At 48.6% G+C, this 17,490-nt stretch overlaps 2 protein-coding genes across 2 annotated transcripts; both read left to right on the forward strand.

The window, feature by feature from the left end:
- The first annotated feature begins 1,730 nt into the window (after window positions 1–1,730).
- On the forward strand, window positions 1,731–3,769 carry LOC141571854 (uncharacterized). Its single transcript, XM_074333979.1, has 3 exons — window positions 1,731–1,865; window positions 2,771–2,874; window positions 3,585–3,769. The coding sequence occupies exons 1-3, from the start codon at window positions 1,739–1,741 to the stop codon at window positions 3,687–3,689; spliced, it is 336 nt and encodes a 111-aa protein (XP_074190080.1). The 5' UTR covers window positions 1,731–1,738; the 3' UTR covers window positions 3,690–3,769.
- A 9,799-nt stretch (window positions 3,770–13,568) lies between these two features.
- MUCL3 (mucin like 3) lies at window positions 13,569–15,189 on the forward strand. The gene is made up of 2 exons (XM_074333980.1): window positions 13,569–14,548; window positions 15,043–15,189. The coding sequence occupies exons 1-2, from the start codon at window positions 13,580–13,582 to the stop codon at window positions 15,187–15,189; spliced, it is 1,116 nt and encodes a 371-aa protein (XP_074190081.1). The 5' UTR covers window positions 13,569–13,579.
- The last annotated feature ends 2,301 nt before the right edge of the window (window positions 15,190–17,490 follow it).

Here is a 17,490-nt window from a genome sequence, read left to right on the forward strand (position 1 = left end):
GGTGGTCTCCCCACTGTCTCTGGTGGTCTCCCCACTGTCTCTGGTGGTCTCCCCACTGTCTCTGGTGGTGTTCCCACTGTCTCTGGTGGTCTCCCCACTGTCTCTGGTGGTGTTCCCACTGTCTCTGCTGGTCTCCCCACTGTCTCTGGTGGTGTTCCCACTGTCTCTGGTGGTCTCCCCACTGCCTCTGGTGGTCTCCCCACTGTCTCTGGTGGTCTCCCCACTGTCTCTGGTGGTGTTCCCACTGTCTCTGGTGGTCTCCCCACTGTCTCTGGTGGTGTTCCCATTGTCTCTGGTGGTCTCCCCACTGTCTCTGGTGGTGTTCCCACTGTCTCTGGTGGTCTCCCCACTGTCTCTGGTGGTGTTCCCACTGTCTCTGGTGGTCTCCCCACTGTCTCTGGTGGTGTTCCCACTGTCTCTGGTGGTCTCCCCACTGCCTCTGGTGGTCTCCCCACTGTCTCTGGTGGTCTCCCCACTGCCTCTGGTGGTCTCCCCACTGTCTCTGGTGGTCTCCCCACTGTCTCTGGTGGTGTTCCCACTGTCTCTGGTGGTGTTCCCACTGTCTCTGGTGGTCTCCCCACTGCCTCTGGTGGTCTCCCCACTGCCTCTGGTGGTCTCCCCACTGTCTCTGGTGGTCTCCCCACTGTCTCTGGTGGTCTCCCCACTGTCTCTGGTGGTCTCCCCACTGCCTCTGGTGGTCTCCCCACTGCCTCTGGTGGTCTCCCCACTGCCTCTGGTGGTCTCCCCACTGCCTCTGGTGGTCTCCCCACTGTCTCTACAGGTTTCCCCACTATATCTGTGACTCTTCCCACCATCTCAGAGGGTCTCCCCACCATGCCTGCAAGTTTCTCAACAGTTTCTTCAACCTCTGAATGCCTTCCCGGCAATCCTCAGACTTTAGCCCCAACCGTTTCTGGGAGCGCTTCAGGAACTGTCTCACTGTTGCCAGGTGATATTTCTGTTGCACAACCCATCTCTGAAGCACTCTAACTGGGCCTGCAGCTCTGGGTGGGGCTTCCTGGCTGGGCCATGCGTAAGTCAGAAGGTCCCCAAAACCTCATGAAGCAGTGTCCTGGCCTTGGTGGCTGTACAAGGGTCCACTTTCTGCTCTTTAAGTTATCAACTTTTTGTCTTATAGTTAGTGCCTTTTGTGTCCTGCCTAAGACATTCTTTTGCCTACGTCAAGGTCATGAAAATATTCTTATATGGGTTCTTCCAGAAGTTTTATTATTTTAGTTTTCAAGTTTAAGCCTATGACCTATTTCAGATTAACTTCTGTGTATGGGGTGAGGTACAGGTCAAGTTTCATTTCTTCCCCTTATGAATAACCAGTTGCCCCAGAACCATCTGTTTCCAGCACCCTCTGTCTCTCCCCACTATCGCATTGTGTTAGTGCCTTTACTAAAAGTTAAGTGACCATAAATGTGTGGTCTATTGCTGGACTGTATGCTGTTCTCTTGTGTGTCTGTCTGTCCTTTCTCCAGGGCCACCGTGCTTAGTGACTGCCGCTTTATAGCAAGTCTGAAAATCTGCTGGTGTAGGTCTTCCACTCTGTTTCTCTTTAAGATTGCCTTGGTTGTTCTCAGACTTTCCATTTTTATAGAATCAGTCCATTAATTTCTACCAAAATCTTGCTAGGATTTTGATTGAGAGTGCGCCTGGTGTAATTTCTGCTTCTGCTCATGCTTGGATTTCTTCCAACCATTTTCCCCTCCGCCCAGTAGGATCTATGTCCCCCATGACAGCTCCTGGAACTGCTTCAACTGTGCCTGGGACTCCCACGTTGAGCGGAGCTGTGTCAGGAGGTTCCACTCCCACAACAGCTGGAGTGGCCACCACATCCCCGGGGCTCGGTGTTCCGACGAGTAAGGCACTCTTATTTGCCTGGGGTCATTTACCAGTAAGATATTGGTGGGGCCCATTCTCTCCTACTCCTCTGTGGGCACCTCTAGCTCCTGGAGAGAGAAGTGAAGGTTCAGGCATCAGGCATTAGTGACTGCTTTGAGCTTTGTTTTGAGTATATTGGGGGTTGTCTCCAGTTCTTTTTTTTAAATTAAATTTATTGGGGTGACAATTGTTAGTCTCCAGTTCTTAAGGAGGTTTGGTGCCTCTCAAGCCTCTGGTTAGACCAATAACCAGATGTGTGTTACCCGATCATTTCCTCAAAAGGTTTTCAGCTTCCTTCCTCATGGCTCAATGTGTCTTTCCAGGGCAAGAAACACCCCCTCCAGAGCTCCTGTCCTTCCTCCCTCTGTCTCCGTCCTCCCCTCCCCTTCAATCCTAGCTTCACCCCAGGTAGTCCCAGGGCAGGACATGAGTGAAGGAAAGACAGGACAACAGGCTGTGGCTCCCCTTAGTGACCAGAGTCAGGGGAGGACTGGGGCTCAGAAGAAGAAAAGAGGCTGACCTGGGGACCCTCATGATGCAGAGACATCACAGATCGAGAGACACATGAACAATGGAGCGTGAGATATAGAGGAGGGTTCAGAAAGATGGAGAGATGTGACGTCGGTGAGAAGTTTAGAGACCAACAGACCTGTCCGCAGGTGTCGGGGAAGAGGTGATGGGACTTGGATTGAAGCCCTTTAAAACCCTCTCCATTGAGACTCTGTTCCTGAGAGAATAGGGGAGAACTTTGCAGAGAAATGTGGTCTTAGAGTTGCATAAACAGGAGTGTCACAGAAGGAAAGTGGGAAGTCATGGAGGGCAGTGGGGAGTGGGTGGGTTGAGGTCCCACCTGCCTCCATCACTCTCCCTCTCTGCTCCGCAGGCCTGAAGCCTCAGGAAAAGGGCTCTGTCCCAGACTGGGCCATCGTGTTGATCACTCTCACTGTGGTGGCAGCAATTGCCAGCTTGCTCTATGGTCTCAAGAAGGTGAGTGAAGCTATGGTCTGAATGCACGGGTCCCCAAGGCCAGTAGGGCTGGGACCTGGTGCCCCAGAACTCTGAGAAGAACAAGGGCTTCAGGGAGACAATGACAGCTTGACACACTTAGGAAGGGGCAAGGGGAAAAAGGAACCCCAGTCTAGGTGGCTAAGAGGAAATACTGACCAGGCAGAGATGGGGGCTTGGGGCCACTGAGATGGGGACCATCCAGCCCATGGAAGCACTAAATTCAGCTCTGGGCAGTGAAGTATCAGCTCTGTGGAGCCACAATTTGAATCCTACCATTATAGCTGTGTGACTTTGTGCAAGTTATTTAACCTCTCTGTGCTCTAGATTCCTTATTACCACTACTACTACTATTAGTAATATTTATATAGCACTTATTATGTGTCAGGTGCTGTATCTGTTTTAGTTCACAGCAGCCCTGTGATATAGGTAATACTGGGATAACAGAGTCTCAGGTAAAATGAGAATGATAGTAACCATCTCAAAGGGCTGTTGGAGGATGAAATGAGCTCATGTATATAAAGCACTTAGCTGCTTGGCACATAGTAAGTGCTCAATAAATTCATCTGCTTCATTAGTATTACTGTTTTTGCTGGAAGAGGAGTGCTGAGAATCTGAGTTATGGAGGGAAAGAAGCAGTCCAGGTTCCTAGGGCCCTTGGTTAACCATCCTATCTACCCTTCATCTCACAGGCCTGCCAGTTCCGGAAGGAGATGAGTGTGGGGTGTGGCTGTGGCTCTGTGACCCCTTACAGCTGCCACCAAGAGGCCACCAGCCAGCGCTACTCTGTCAAGTGAAGGGACAGGGCCAGGATGGTCAAATGTCACTCTACCTTTGGCCTTCCTTCTTCCTCTCCTAAACATTCAATAAAACAAAAACGAACTCAGAGGCAGAGAATAGACTGGTGGTTACCAGAGGGGACGGGGGTGGGGGGGTGGGAGTGGGGAGAGGGTGAAATGGGTAAATGCGGTCAGTTGTGTGGTGAAGGATGGAAACTTGGCTTTTGGTGGGGAGCACACTATAGCACATGCAGATGTCAAATTCTAGTGTTGTGTACCTGAAACTTACACAATGTTATAAACCAATGTTACCTCAATAAAAACAGACATTTGGGGGCACCATTAAGAAAAACTAAAAGAAATAAAAAGCTTTCTTCTCACACTAACTGGGACGGACCATTTCCTACGGGTGTTTTCCTGGGGCCCTAGGTCTCCGCCACCAACAGTGTGAGGGGAGTCCACTGCCCCTCTCCCAGCGGGAGGCAGAGACTCTGTCTCGGTCCTGCCTTCAGCCTGCTGTCTGATTCACTGGCGCAGTTTTCTCATCTGTAGAAGGAAGGAGCAGGACATATGGTCTCCAGGGGCCTTCCAGCCCTCACAGAGCCTGGCTCTGGGCAGTTGGAACCTTTGCTCCCATTTCTCCTGTCTTCCTATTCCCACGCTCTTCCCCAACTCTCAGAGACACTCCTTAGCTCAGGACACTTTGCTTGGGTTCCCCAGGACACAGGACAAGGGTGCCCCCTTCACATTTCTTTCCATACGGAGGCCCCTTGGGCTGGTTCCTACCTTCCCCAAGACCCCCTATTCTGCCAACTCAGGACAGGTGAGGGACCCTGCTCTGTGATGTCCCTTAGCTCACTCTGGGTGGGTGGTGGACACAATTCTTGCTGAGTAAAACAGCGTCTCCTCCACTGGTCTCCCAGCCACTGCATTGGCCCAAGAGCTTGGGCTTTGCCATCAGGACGGCACCAGCCACATCTGGCCTCTGCTGCTGACCAGCTGTGTGACCTTGGGCAAGTCGTTTTCCTGATCTGAGGTTGTTTATTCTCAGCTGTAAAGTGGGACTGATGTTGCTGCTGTCATAGGCGATGAGCATGCTTCTCCGTACATAGGAATGTTTGGGGGTCAGTAGCTGGTAGGGCTGTTTTGTGACCAGCCCCTCAGCTTGTAGCTCAGACACAACAAGCTTGTTTTACTTGAGCTTCCACCTCTCTCCAGGTTCTCTACCCCAGACACCTGGGTCCTCTGGGGGAGATTGCGGCTACAAAGAAGGGGAGATATTTACTTACACAATGAAAGCAGAGATTCTCAGCCTCAGCACTACTGACAGACCGGGCTGAGGAGTCCTTGGTTGTGACGACGGGTATGTACATTGTACAACGTTCAGCAATATCTTTGGCCTCCACTCCCTAGATGCTAGCAGCGGCCCCTCCCAGCTGTGACAAGAATGTCCCCAGATACCATCAGATGCCCCCCCCCCTTGTTGAGAACCACTTTCTTAGAGTCCTGGCTCCCTGGGGAAAGTGTAGGTAACAGACTAGCGGAAAGGGGGTTGTCTGTCAGTCGCTTTGGAGTCCAGAGGAAGGCGCATGGGGGGCCTGCCTCTGCCTTGGTTTCCGCATCCTGCAGGCCACATTGCCTGGGAGGGAGGTTGCCCAGTTCTGAGCAGTCAGTCTTGGCCTGTCTCCATGGAGACTCATTAATCTCCCATTAATCGCATTAATAAGCAGTTGGCCTGTTCTCCTCTTCCCACCCATTCCAGCCCTGCCTAGGGCTTAGGGACTAGTCACGCCAAGTAATGGGAGGAATTCACGTGTTTGGACCTCAGGTCCTCCCATGAGCCCCATTGCCCCAAGGCCCTGGCCTCTTGCCCTCTAGGTCCTGGCCGTTTCCATTCCCTGTGCCTGCGCCGCTCCCCAGAGGGGCAGTAGCCCGCCCTGGCTTCCCCTCCCTTCAGCCTGCTGAACACTTACTGATTGTCTCTGGTGTGCCAGGCACGGTCCCAGGGGCTGGGGAGGCAGCAGTGACCAAGGCAAAGGCCTTGTCTGCTGAGTGCGTACTTAGTATGAGAGAAAACCCACCATGAACAAATTGAGAGATAGGGAGGCAGAGCTCTGCCAAAGATCTCGGTTTCAGTTCTCTGGGCGGCCTGGACCTGTCTCCGTCCCTCGTGAGGCATGTGATGTCAATTCCTGGGTTCCGGGTCTGCCTGTCTCTAGTTTCCGTCACTGACCCCACTGCCTCCACATGCTGTGTCATCTCTGGACATCTGGAGGCGCCTGTGTCTGCAGCAGCAGGCCATGTGAGGGCTTCCTCTTTGCTCTTTCACCTGATACTCATGGGCACTCCACCCAGGGCAAAAAGAGCGGCCATGTGTGAGTAAGGGGTGTGGAGAGCTGAGCTGACGTGACAGAGACGGGAGAGGGAATGCGAAGCCAGAGAAGAACCAGAACTAGAATCTTCTCCCGAACCCAAACCGTGCATCCAATCTTCCCACTCCCCGTCCTGCCCAGCCAGAACTTATCCTTCTAGAACCCCGCCATCTGCTCCCACCTCCCTAGGACCCTGGAGGCTGCCCCAACCAACCCCCTTCTCTCCTCTGGGGCTGGGTTGGGAGTCTGTCCCCTCCCAGTTTCTTTTCCCTCCCCTGTGGCAGGCGCCCAGGTACCTGGCTCCCTGGCGTAGCAGTTGCGGTCTCCCGTTATCAGGGCACCCCTGTGGGGTGGGGCTGCTCCATTTGTTTAAGGTTTAGGCCTGAGGGGCCCCAGCCCCCATGACGTCCAACCTGGCCCCATATAAGCTGAGGGGACCCAGCCCACAGCCTAAAGCAGCCATCCAGCGCAGTCCATCCGGCATGGCCCAGCTGACCCATTGTGTGCGCCCCACCTTTGGCCTCCACTGCTGCCTCCTCTTCCTTCTAGCTTCTCGAGAGGCAGGTAAGATGCCCTCAGAGGCAAAGGGGTCCCCATGACATAGGGGGATAGAAGACAGAGAGGAGTTGTTTCTGAGCATTTATAGTGTTGAATGACCAATCATAGAAATGGACAGCAGATGAATGTGCGCTGGGAAGGGGGTGGGTATGGGGCTGCTGCATACAGCTGTCTAAGGTGTTCACTGCTCAAGTTTGCTGACTAAAGGGCATGTTGGAGAGGAAATCTAGTGGATGCTCTGCTCCTTGCAGGCACCTAGAGGGGGCCTTCTCCTAGCTTGTGTGAAGACACTGTATGGGCTGGCAGTCCTCGGTGGGCAGCAGTGGGGACCTAACATTCCCTGAGCATCTGCTGAGTGCAAGAAACTCACAGGTGCTCAAGGTACTTCATCTCACTTTATCTCCTCAAATCCCCTGGGGTGTTTAATAACATCCCAGTTTATAATGAGGACAGTGAGACTCAGAGAGGTTAAGGGCCTTGCCCAAAGTCATGGCGGCAAGCAGGGTTCCGGCACTCCACACTGGCCGCTGCCCTCGGAAGGCCGGGTGCATTTCTCTCATGAGAGTCCTGCTCAGTGCTGACCTGGGTTCCAGGCCTAACTCCGGCCCATTTAATTATCCATACATCTATAAAATGGGAGGAATGCTCCCTGGCCAGTACCAGTTGTTGGTGCCTACTGAGCGTTTACTCTGCGCCAGGCCCTTACACACGCTTACTTATTTAATCCTCACTGCAACTTGATAAGGAGTGTGCGGTTTTGTCTCCACTTTACGCTGGGAAACATCCCAGGGCTTCGATGAGAAAATGAATGTGCGAAAGTTTGATGAGCTAAGCAGACCCTATAAGGTAAAGTGAAATCACCACATTAGTTCACTTAGTTAAGAAACAGTTCTGTGACTGAACCCGGGGAGTGGAGACGCCAAACCCAGGAGCAGCTTAGAGGAGGCCTCTGTGACTCGCAGGAGGGTTTTACAAGGTCGACACACAGAAACAGACTCCGAGAGACTCTGTGTGCTGGGCAGGGTCATTCACAGTAATGGCGCTGTTTCTCGGGCCAGGCCAGGAAAGTCGTGAGTCTCGGTGCTCTGGGCAGTATTTGGGGCAGGGCAGGCAGCAGCTCCTCCTTCCACGTGTGTTTGACTGAGTGTGAAATTAGAGGAAGTTTCCCCTTCCCTGAGCTCAGCGTCATATAGGGGTCAGAACGGGAGGGCTGGGAGGTTGAGAGGGACAGTGGCTGAGGAATCTTCAAGTTGCCTCTGCTAGGTCTCAGCAGTGCCTTCTGTCTGTCTGTGTTCTGGTTTGATGCCTTCCCCAACTTGAGGGTCTGGGGACAGAGGCACCAGAGCCATCATCATCCCCAAATGCCACCACCTTCTTATCCCCTTCCTGTCGGGCTGATTGTGCCCTGCTGCTCTGCACCACCTCCTGTCCTGTGGAGGCCCAGGAAGAGGAACCTCTAGAGGCAGGAGGGAACGAGTCATGAATCAACACCATACACATTCACTTTTCAGGGAGATTTGCTCGAGGGCACAGGGCAAGCACAGGGCAGACTGGAATCTGAATTTTAGAACAGGACACTCTGGGCTGAGTGCGTGTGGTCTGGGAGATGCCGGCATTAGAGCTTGGCCAGGTGGGATGGAGGGGAGGGGTGGGGAAGGCAAGGGAAGCTGGATGATCAGATCATGAGAGTAAGAGTGCATGCGAGGCGGGGAGGGCTTGAGGCTGGGCTGGGGACAGGGTCGGGACGTGAGCACAGGACTGTATCCGGCAGAGAGAGAGGCTGGAGGAGCAGGCAGAGTGACGACTGGAGTGGACGGAGACGTTTAGCCCACAGCGCTGGGGGAGACCTGTCATTTATCCAAAGGACCAGTCAGTACCCAGGTGGGGCTGGAGCCCTGGGGAGACTCTGAAAAGGACCTTTTCCTACAGTAAATGCTATTTGATTTAATTTCTATGACAAAAATAATACAGTGGTACCTCGGTTTTCAAACAGAATCCATTCAGGAAGACCGTTCGAGTTCTGAAACGTTCGAAAACCGAGGCACGGTTTCCCCATAGAAAGTAATGCAAAATGGATTAATCCATTCCAGACCTTTAAAGTCAACCCCTAAAACTGCAAATTTAGCATGAATTTTACTATCTAATGATACCACAGATCCATAAAATTTACAGCGTTCGTAAACCAAAATGTTCGTCAACGGAGAGTTTCGAAAACTGTATATGCTCATTCTAGAAACTGAAAAATAGAAAAAACTAGAAAGAAAAATGAAATCTTTTCTAATACTTCCTGGTCACCCTGGCAATCATTTGAGTGTATTTCTCTTTATTTATTTTTTTTATGTGTCTGTGTTTTAGGTCACATATTGAGTTTATGCTGTATGGACATTTTAACAAGTATTATGCACATTGTTGAGAATTTTTGAGGTGCAGGACAGCAAGAAACACCAGAAATGCTCTTTTGGGGGAGGCTTCTCTGCTGGCACGAGTCACTTAGTAGCATGTCCACCTTCTTTTCAAACAAGTGAATAAAGCAGATTGAATAGATCTTTGGAATTGTACGTAGTTTTGATGTTGTGGGATTTGTTTTTATTCTTCTTTGGCAGTTTCCATCCCATTTTTATTGAAGTACAAAAAGTGCAAAGGTGAAATATAGGATTGGTGTCAAGGAAATCATTAAGTGTGAAGGTGAACACTTGATTCACAGGACCAGCCCTTCCCCCCACCCTTTCCCACAGGTACAGAGCAGTGGAACAGGGGACAGGGGAAAGGCCAAATAGATCCACAGGCTCCCCAGGAAACGAGGTTGGGAGGTTTTTATTCTTTTATCCAGGCTAAGCATCCACCTTCAGTGTCTTCTGCTGAAGCCCGATTTTCTCTCTGCCAAAAGAGTCCTTTATAGGCCACTGTTGTAGTTAGGGAAATGACTATCTCATGATGAGAACTTCCTAGGGAAATATAGTTGTCACCAATAGCAGGTTTACTAGAAAGAAGAGATGGTCATCTTGTCCTGTGGGTTTCGTCACTGATTTGCCTCACGGCTGGGCCAGGACCAGGGAATCCCTGGAGCTCTGACTCATTGTCAATGGAGTAGCCGCCTCTGAGGGGCAGATATTACAATTGCTGTCTCCACAGCTGTGTGATGCTGATCTGAATTGTAAGATCTAGTTGTCTGAGTCTGTGTGGCTCCTGTGGCTAAACGACAACCGGTATCCTGGGAATGGTGGGCTAGAGGCCTTTCACAATCTTTTCATCTCAGGGGCTCAATTACTAACATGGCAGAAGTTACCTTTTGGTCTTCCAACCTTGGAGGTCACAATATGTTTGTTTTTTACTTAATGTGCATAATGAAAAGTTGTTGGCAAGGCTTTTAAAGAGTTCATCAGTCTCAAAAAATTCTCTCATTCATTTATTCCACAAATATTTATGAAGTGCCTCCTATGGGCCAGACATTGTTCTAGGCTGGAGACAGCAATGAACAAACAAATAAAAATCCCTACCATTGTGGAAGTTAAACTATTTATTGTACATTAGAAAGGAGTGGGTGTTATGTTGCTAATACATGGGGGGAAGTGGCCTAGCAATGCCTCAGAGGTGTTTGGAGCAGGTAGGTCAGGAGAGACACCGCGGCTGGAGAATCCAGGGGGGTGCCCGCGTGAGCTCAGGCTCCCCTTGCTACCAGGAGGAGAACAGGGCAAAGCATGAGATTGTTTCAAGACTACCATTCAGATTCACTAAGAGCTTTGAAGAGTCGGCTGTGCAACAGTCTTCTATGCTCCATGCTTCCTTTCATCCTCACATTAAGCTGGTGCAGTTGACATCACTGTTATTTAATGTACAGCTGGAGACATGGGGCTTCAGAGCATTTAAGTGACCAGAGCCAGGATGCAAACAAAGTTAGTGAGGGACCCCGCTGGACCTCAGTCCTATCCTCTGATCCCTTAAGGCCACGGAGTTGCCACTCTGCACTTTTGCTTATTTATTCACTCCGTGGATATTTATTCACCCCTTACCATGTTTAAAAGCATCTGGGGTGTAGTGGAAAGCCTGATTTTGCAAATTATTTTACCTCTTTGAGCTTCCCTTCCTCACCTGTAAGACAGTAAGATATACATGGATTCACAGGTTTGTGGTGAAGATTAAATAAACAAATATATGAACAGCATCCTTCAGGGGTTCCAGAAAAGTCCATTCTTCTTTCCCTAAGAGACTGGCTGACCTACAGCCCATGTAGTGTGGTCTTCACCAGTAAGAGTCTTGACCCAGGGGCTGGGAGCCCAGAATGTATGTTCAATTCTGGCTCCACCTCTAATTTGCTGAGGGTTCTTGGGGAGATTACTTAACTCCTCGGAACATTGTTTTCTCATATGTAAAAAGGGGAGAATAACAAATAGCTCTCAACCTCAGAGGGTTAATACATGTCCTCATCTGTAGGACCTTCCTGTCTCATAGTCAATGTTCAAGAAAAGTTGGCCATTGCTATCATTAGGGATTGTGTGCAAGTCACCATTCCTCCATGAAATTCAAGTTTCTCAGCCGTCAAACAGGGACATTGATAGTGTTTAAGGTACCTTGTGGGGAGCTGAGAGATTGATCACCATAGAAGAGAATGCAGAAACAATATCTGTGAGGCCAACAGCATGGCCCAGAGAAGGTGTCCAGTGAATGAGAGCTAGTGATGGTACAGCTGCCAGGGAATCAGAGAATGGGGCTGGCATAGTGAAGCGAGGGCCTGACAATTCAGCCTGCCTTTCTCTCTAACCTTGATTGCCTTCAGCGACTTGGGCTTCTCTACTACCTTCACCTCCTTCTTGTCCCATCCATATTTCGTTTAAGGACTGAGTTCCCCAGCCCCTAACTCTGCTTGTCAGCAGGGAGGTGGGTGGACTATGGGTTCCTGTGATAGGGAATGTGCCCAGGTTCTGGTTGCCACCTTGAGCTAACAGAGACTAGAAATCTCTGTTATGTAACAACACTATCTCTTTCATTCTTTGGCGATATCCTGGCTCTCATTCTCCTGGCTAGATATCAGAGACATCTCCTCTGTCCCCAGTGATTGTTTTTCCACAGGATTAAGTCCCATATCTATTCATTGATAGGGGTGTTTTCCCTCACACCCTGTCCTTAAACAGAGTCAGTTTCTCCCAGAATCCAGCTGCCTCATTCATTCCTCTTAGGACCCCCACCAAGCAGATACCTTTTTCTTTTAAGAGGGCCACCTTCACCTATCTCAGATGGTTTTAGTTATGATCTTCTAAGAGCGGGGTCCAGTGGGGGAACCAAGGAGCTGAGTCATCTAATCTACTTCCCTTCATCCAGACCAAATTCCATCATCAGAATGAAAGTTTCTCATCCTCCATCCCTCTTCATATCCTTCTCTTAGTCATTACTTGTGTGTCTACTTACTAATCCTTATGGGAAGTTCTGCCAGAGATCTTACCTCAGTCTTTCACATTGTTACATTTGGGAACTGGAATGTTATAGAAAGATGAAAATTCTGATAATTATTTCCTTTCTTCCAGCTGTCATGGAAAGGGAATTTCATTCCCAAAGTATTATATAAACCCTAAAGGAGCACTTGGGGATCAAAATGCCACTCAATATCTGCTCTCAAAATTTATAATTTGGTAGGCAGGGCAAGGGGTAGATGTTGACAGGCACACAAACATCTGTAATGTAAAGTTGAATATAGCAGGAAAGAGTAATTCACAAATTTTTTTGTGTGTACTGAGATGAAGCTAGATCTTATCTGCTTGGAAGAATCATGAAAGACACCATAAAGCTAGAAAAATCTAAAATTGAGAATTGAAGAGTAGAAGTGAGAAGGGGTGAGGTGGCATTCTTGCTGAAGACACAGCCTGAACAAAGGTTCAGAGACTGGAGGTGAAAATGGGGATTAGATATCATAGTATTCTGAGCAGAATAGCTGGGACAGTATATCTGGGGTACTAACGGGACACCTAGAGATGGAAGTGGACAGGGAAGCAAGGAAGAACATGGAGAAAGTTTCTTACTTGACTTTATCCCTTTACAGGTGCTACCACATTTCAAAAACTTCAGAAAGCTGGTGAATCCCCAACATCTGATCATTTATCCCCTCCTACTCCAGGCCTTGTTTATAGTTCCCCCTCTGACCATGCTGCTCTTCATTCAAGACACAGCCCTCCAGACCGCTCTAAACCTACAGAAACACATCAGCCCAAACACCATTGCAATACCACACACCATCTCAAGCTCATTCACAAACCTACTGATAATCCCAAAAGCTCTACAACTCATCATGAAGCTCCTCCCACTTCTGAACAAAACCGCAGCAATCAAAGAAAAGATCCAATGATCCGGAATGGACGTTCTGTTGATTCGGCTGACTCCACTAAAGCACGCAAAAAATTGTCTGATACTAAATTTCCAACTCCAAAACCCAAGAGCAAACCAACCTGTTCTAAGGCCCCAAAACGCCAAACAGTAACAAGAAACCAAAATACAAGTGTAACACCTTCAGAAATTACCACCATTACTTTAAACAGTAAAAGAACCACCTCACGTAAGACCACAACTGTTCCTCACAACTCAGTCAATTCAGAAATCAATAAAAAACCAACATATTACTCAGAAAAAAGCACAACAGTCACAAAGACATCATACAAATCTGTAAGAACCACAGAAAGGAGAGAAAGAACTAATGATCATACAACAGATGCTAATTATAAAACCACAGTAACAAAGACTAACAAAAGAGAACAAACAAAAGAGACACCAAGAGCACCTGAAAAATACACACACACACAAGCAAATCCTACATATCGTGGAAAAGAGGGCACAACAGCCCATGAAAAGATCACAACACCCCCAGCAATGCTTACGGAAAACGGACAACAGAGCACATCGGCTCATGAAAAGATCACAACACCCCCAGCAATGCCTACAGCAAATGGACAATGGAGCACATCAGCCCATGAAAAGATCACAACACCCCCAGCAATGTCTACAGAAAATGGACAATGGAGCACAACAGCCCATGAAAAGATCACAACACCCCCAGCAATGTCTACAGAAAATGGACAATGGAGCACAACAGCCCATGAAAAGATCACAACACCCTCAGCAATGTCTACGGAAAATGGACAATGGAGCACAACAGCCCATGAAAAGATCACAACACCCCCAGCAATGTCTACGGAAAATGGACAACAGAGCACAACAGCCCATGAAAAGATCACAACACCCCCAGCAATGCGTACGGAAAATGGACAACAGAGCACAACAGCCCATGAAAAGATCACAACACCCCCAGCAATGCCTACAGGACATGGACAACGAGGCACAACAGCCCATGAAAAGATCACAACACCCCCAGTAATGCCTACAGGACATGGACAAACATCAGTCCATGCGAAGATCACAAGAGGCTCAGATAAGACTACAGAATACCCATCAAAGACCTCAGCAGCCACAGAGAAAATCACAAAAGCCTCAGAAAAGCTACACACAAAGAAGAGCACATCTATCAAAAACACCACTCCATTCCCAGCAAAGCCTAGTGAAAACCCAGAAAAGACCACACTGGCCACTGAAACCATAAAAGGTTCAATAAAGCCCACAGAAAACCCAGCAAGAAACACAGCAACCACAGAGACTGTAAGATCTCCAGTCAAGTTTACAGGAGACAAATCTATCACTGCTTCCTCTCGTCATCAAGAAATGTCTGAGAGTACGCGTCTGGTGTCCGTTGGTTCTTTTACAGTTTCCACATCCAGCATGGAGCTGAGTTCTATCCTGTCAGAGGCCCCAGGCAACAAGAGCCATCCACACCAGAACAAGCATGGCTCACAGGGAGGTCTCCAAGTTGGAGAGACAGGGGAGAGTGATTCATTCCCTCCGTGGGCCATAGTTATTGTGGTCCTGGTGGCTGTGCTTCTCCTCCTGGTGTTCCTTGCCCTGATCTTCCTGGTAAGGAACAGGGATGCTCTAGGGGAATGAATCCATGCGACAGGAGTTGAGGAGAAGTTATAGATCAGAACTAGAGGGAGCAATGAGTCTAGGAGAGGAGGCATGGTGGTGGGGGAGATGGGACTGGGGGCAGTGGTGGTGAAAACGATGGGGAAAGACAATATAGATGCATGAAAAGTACAATTGGAGGAAAGGCTGTGGCTGAGGAAAAAGGGTGTAGAGGAGGGAAAATTTGGGGTTTGGAGATAGAGTCTGGGATGTGAGATTAGGGGATATGAGGACAAGGAAAATAGGACAGGGGAAGGAATTGGAGATGAGGCCTGGGTTCTGTATTGAATCTGGGGCTCGAATAAGGATCCAATTTTGATGGAGTCTTGGGAAAGGAGCAAGCCTGAGGTCTGGATCAGGAAGAATAGAACCAAAGGGTCTGAGATGGGGTGTTGAGGAAGCAAATGGCATGGCAAATGGTACTCATTCCTTCCCCCCAATCGCAGGTCTCCTACATAACACGAACACGCCGGCCGCTGATCCACAGCGCTGAGGACAATGACCCGGAGGACGACGGGGGCCCCAATTCCTACCCGGTCTACCTGATGGAGCAGCAGACTCTCGGCATGGGCCAGATCCCTTCCTCACGATGACCTTTCAGAAAATGCCCACCCCCAGCTCGTCCACGCCCTGCCTCTTTCCTGGATGAGGAATTAGACTCACAATTCCCATTTCCTGGACTCCAGGAAGGGCAAAGCACGGACAGTTAACAGCATCAACCCTTCGTCTGCTGTGTTCTTATTGAAACTGGTCAAGGGATGTGGTGATAAGCAAGAAGGATGTGAATTTGGGGGATAGAAAAGAAGGAATGAGTAACACAAGCAAGTGTTCTCTGTAGAAGATGATGGTCTGAGAATGAAAAGATGTTTGATGGACATGGGTGGGAACCAATACAGGACACTGAGTCCTGAGAGGGGCAGCACGGCTAACAGAAGTTCAGGCGCCTTAGAAGGCAATGCCCAGATCTGACTTGTGAGGTGGGATTATGGGAAGGGGGAGACTGAGAATAGAGGCCCTGATTTCAGTAGCAATCTATAATGTTTCTATCTGGTGTTACTTGAAGTGCATACAAACAGGCTTGTCTCTGAGTTCCCAGGGACCCTACACTTACTTTTTTTTTTTTTAAATGAAAAAAGTAGGATCTGAAAGGAAAAGAGGATTTTATTTCCTTCTCCACCTTCTCAATTCTCAGTAGAAAGGAAAATTCCAGAAAAGGTCATAAACATCTCTTACTTAGATTGTTCTTCCCTCCCTCCTATGTCTACTGTGGGCATCCTGTAGGTTTGGCTCCTGGGTTGTGGGTGGGCACACAGGGTGAGATTTTGCTTGACCTACAGTCTCATCCACTGAAAGCCATCCCAGAACTTCCCTGATGGTGTTCTCCACTCAGCATTTCTTTTCCTGTCTCTTCCAACAAAAGCTAGTCCTGGCTTTACCCTGTAGAGTCACCATCTTCTCTCCTGCCCTTATCCTCTCTCCTCAAAGCTTCACCTCAGATTTTGATTTTCCCCCTTGTGAACATTTCACCTGTGTATGTTTTCTGGATTTTCTCTCCAATTTAATAAAGCCCTTTCACATATTACTGATTGAGCAGAGGGGGAAAGGGAAAATTAACAGATAACTTCCTTTTAGCTATTGTTCTTTTATAATAAAGTGTAAAATATTTACAAAATAAGGACTTTGTAATAACTAGGTAATAACTTACATAGTTATTGGACTACCAGTGGGAGAAAGTCCTGACAGATGTTCCTGGCTCTGGCTGTGACCTTCCAGATGACCTTGAGCAGGAGTGCCTAGAGGACAGGACTGAAATCTCTGGAGGGTGAAGCAAGAGGAGACTGAATTTCTGTTGCTCCTAAAATGGCTCACTTCTGGATTCAGATAAGAAAGAGCCATCCAGAGTTCATGCTGAGCTCAAATTGCATGGTGACAAAATGACAAATTTTGTTACTTAATAAGTGAGTATTTCTAAGCACCTATTATATATTCTGGTGAGGATTATAAAGAACTTCAAGGCATTGTTCCCACCTGAGACACTAACACAGGAAAATTAAATAATTCAGTAAGAATTATCACAAGGCAGTCCTACACAGAATAAAACAAGACTCTAATGAATGAAATGCAGTATTTATGGGCCTTTACCATGTCATCCCATATACACGTATGTTAGCCCTGCTCCGAACCCTTTCTGTGCCCAAATGTCAGTCCCAACAGAACGGCCGCCTGTCACCCACGGAGCCTTGGCCTCACTCTCACCAGGGCACCTTGGCTGGTCAGAAAGCTACTCAGGTTTCCACAGGCCTCCCAACCTTAACTCCATCCAGAACCAAATAGCGGGGCCATGGGTCACTATTTGCTCTTTTTGGCATTCCCATTTGAGGGACACTGGCAGCCTATCCTAATCTGGACACTATGTCACTGAATATTCTGCCAGAGCCCAGTTCTGGGCTGGGAGGGCCTCAGGCCTGAGCATCTCTCTGAATCTCCCACCAGAGATCTGCTTTGCTAAGGGCAGGATTGTAGCTTGGACCCCAGAAAGGAGGCATGCCAGGTGCCAGAGGGACCTCAGACTTAGGTCCCTGGAGAAAGCCTTGAGGCTGAGAGGGACACCTGAGTTCTGGAAGAGGGCTTGGGTGCCTGAGAAAAAAAGGAACAGGATGCCTGGTTTTCAGTCACCTGGCCAGATGGTGACTTAGCTACTGTGTTTCCCCGAAAACACGACCTAGCCTGACCATCTAATGCTTCTTTTGGAGCAAAAATTAATATAAGGCCTGATATCTCATATTATATTATATTATATTATATTATATTATATTATATTATATTATATTATATTATATTATATTATATTATAGACCCGGTCTTAATATTATAGTAAAATAAGACCAGGTCTT

Source organism: Rhinolophus sinicus, linkage group LG05 (assembly GCF_036562045.2).
Source record: "Rhinolophus sinicus isolate RSC01 linkage group LG05, ASM3656204v1, whole genome shotgun sequence".
Taxonomy (NCBI): Eukaryota; Metazoa; Chordata; class Mammalia; order Chiroptera; family Rhinolophidae; genus Rhinolophus; species Rhinolophus sinicus.

What these genes read in the sequence shown, in the direction of transcription:
- LOC141571854 (XM_074333979.1), top strand. Translation starts at nt 1,739, where the DNA reads ATGACAGCTCCTGGAACTGCTTCAACTGTGCCTGGGACTCCCACGTTG. An exon ending in GGGGCTCGGTGTTCCGACGA is followed by an intron (nt 1,866 to 2,770) that starts GTAAGGCACTCT and finishes TCTGCTCCGCAG; the next exon opens with GCCTGAAGCCTCAGGAAAAG. An exon ending in TGCTCTATGGTCTCAAGAAG is followed by an intron (nt 2,875 to 3,584) that starts GTGAGTGAAGCT and finishes TTCATCTCACAG; the next exon opens with GCCTGCCAGTTCCGGAAGGA.
- MUCL3 (XM_074333980.1), top strand. Translation starts at nt 13,580, where the DNA reads ATGTCTACAGAAAATGGACAATGGAGCACAACAGCCCATGAAAAGATC. An exon ending in TCCTTGCCCTGATCTTCCTG is followed by an intron (nt 14,549 to 15,042) that starts GTAAGGAACAGG and finishes CCCCAATCGCAG; the next exon opens with GTCTCCTACATAACACGAAC.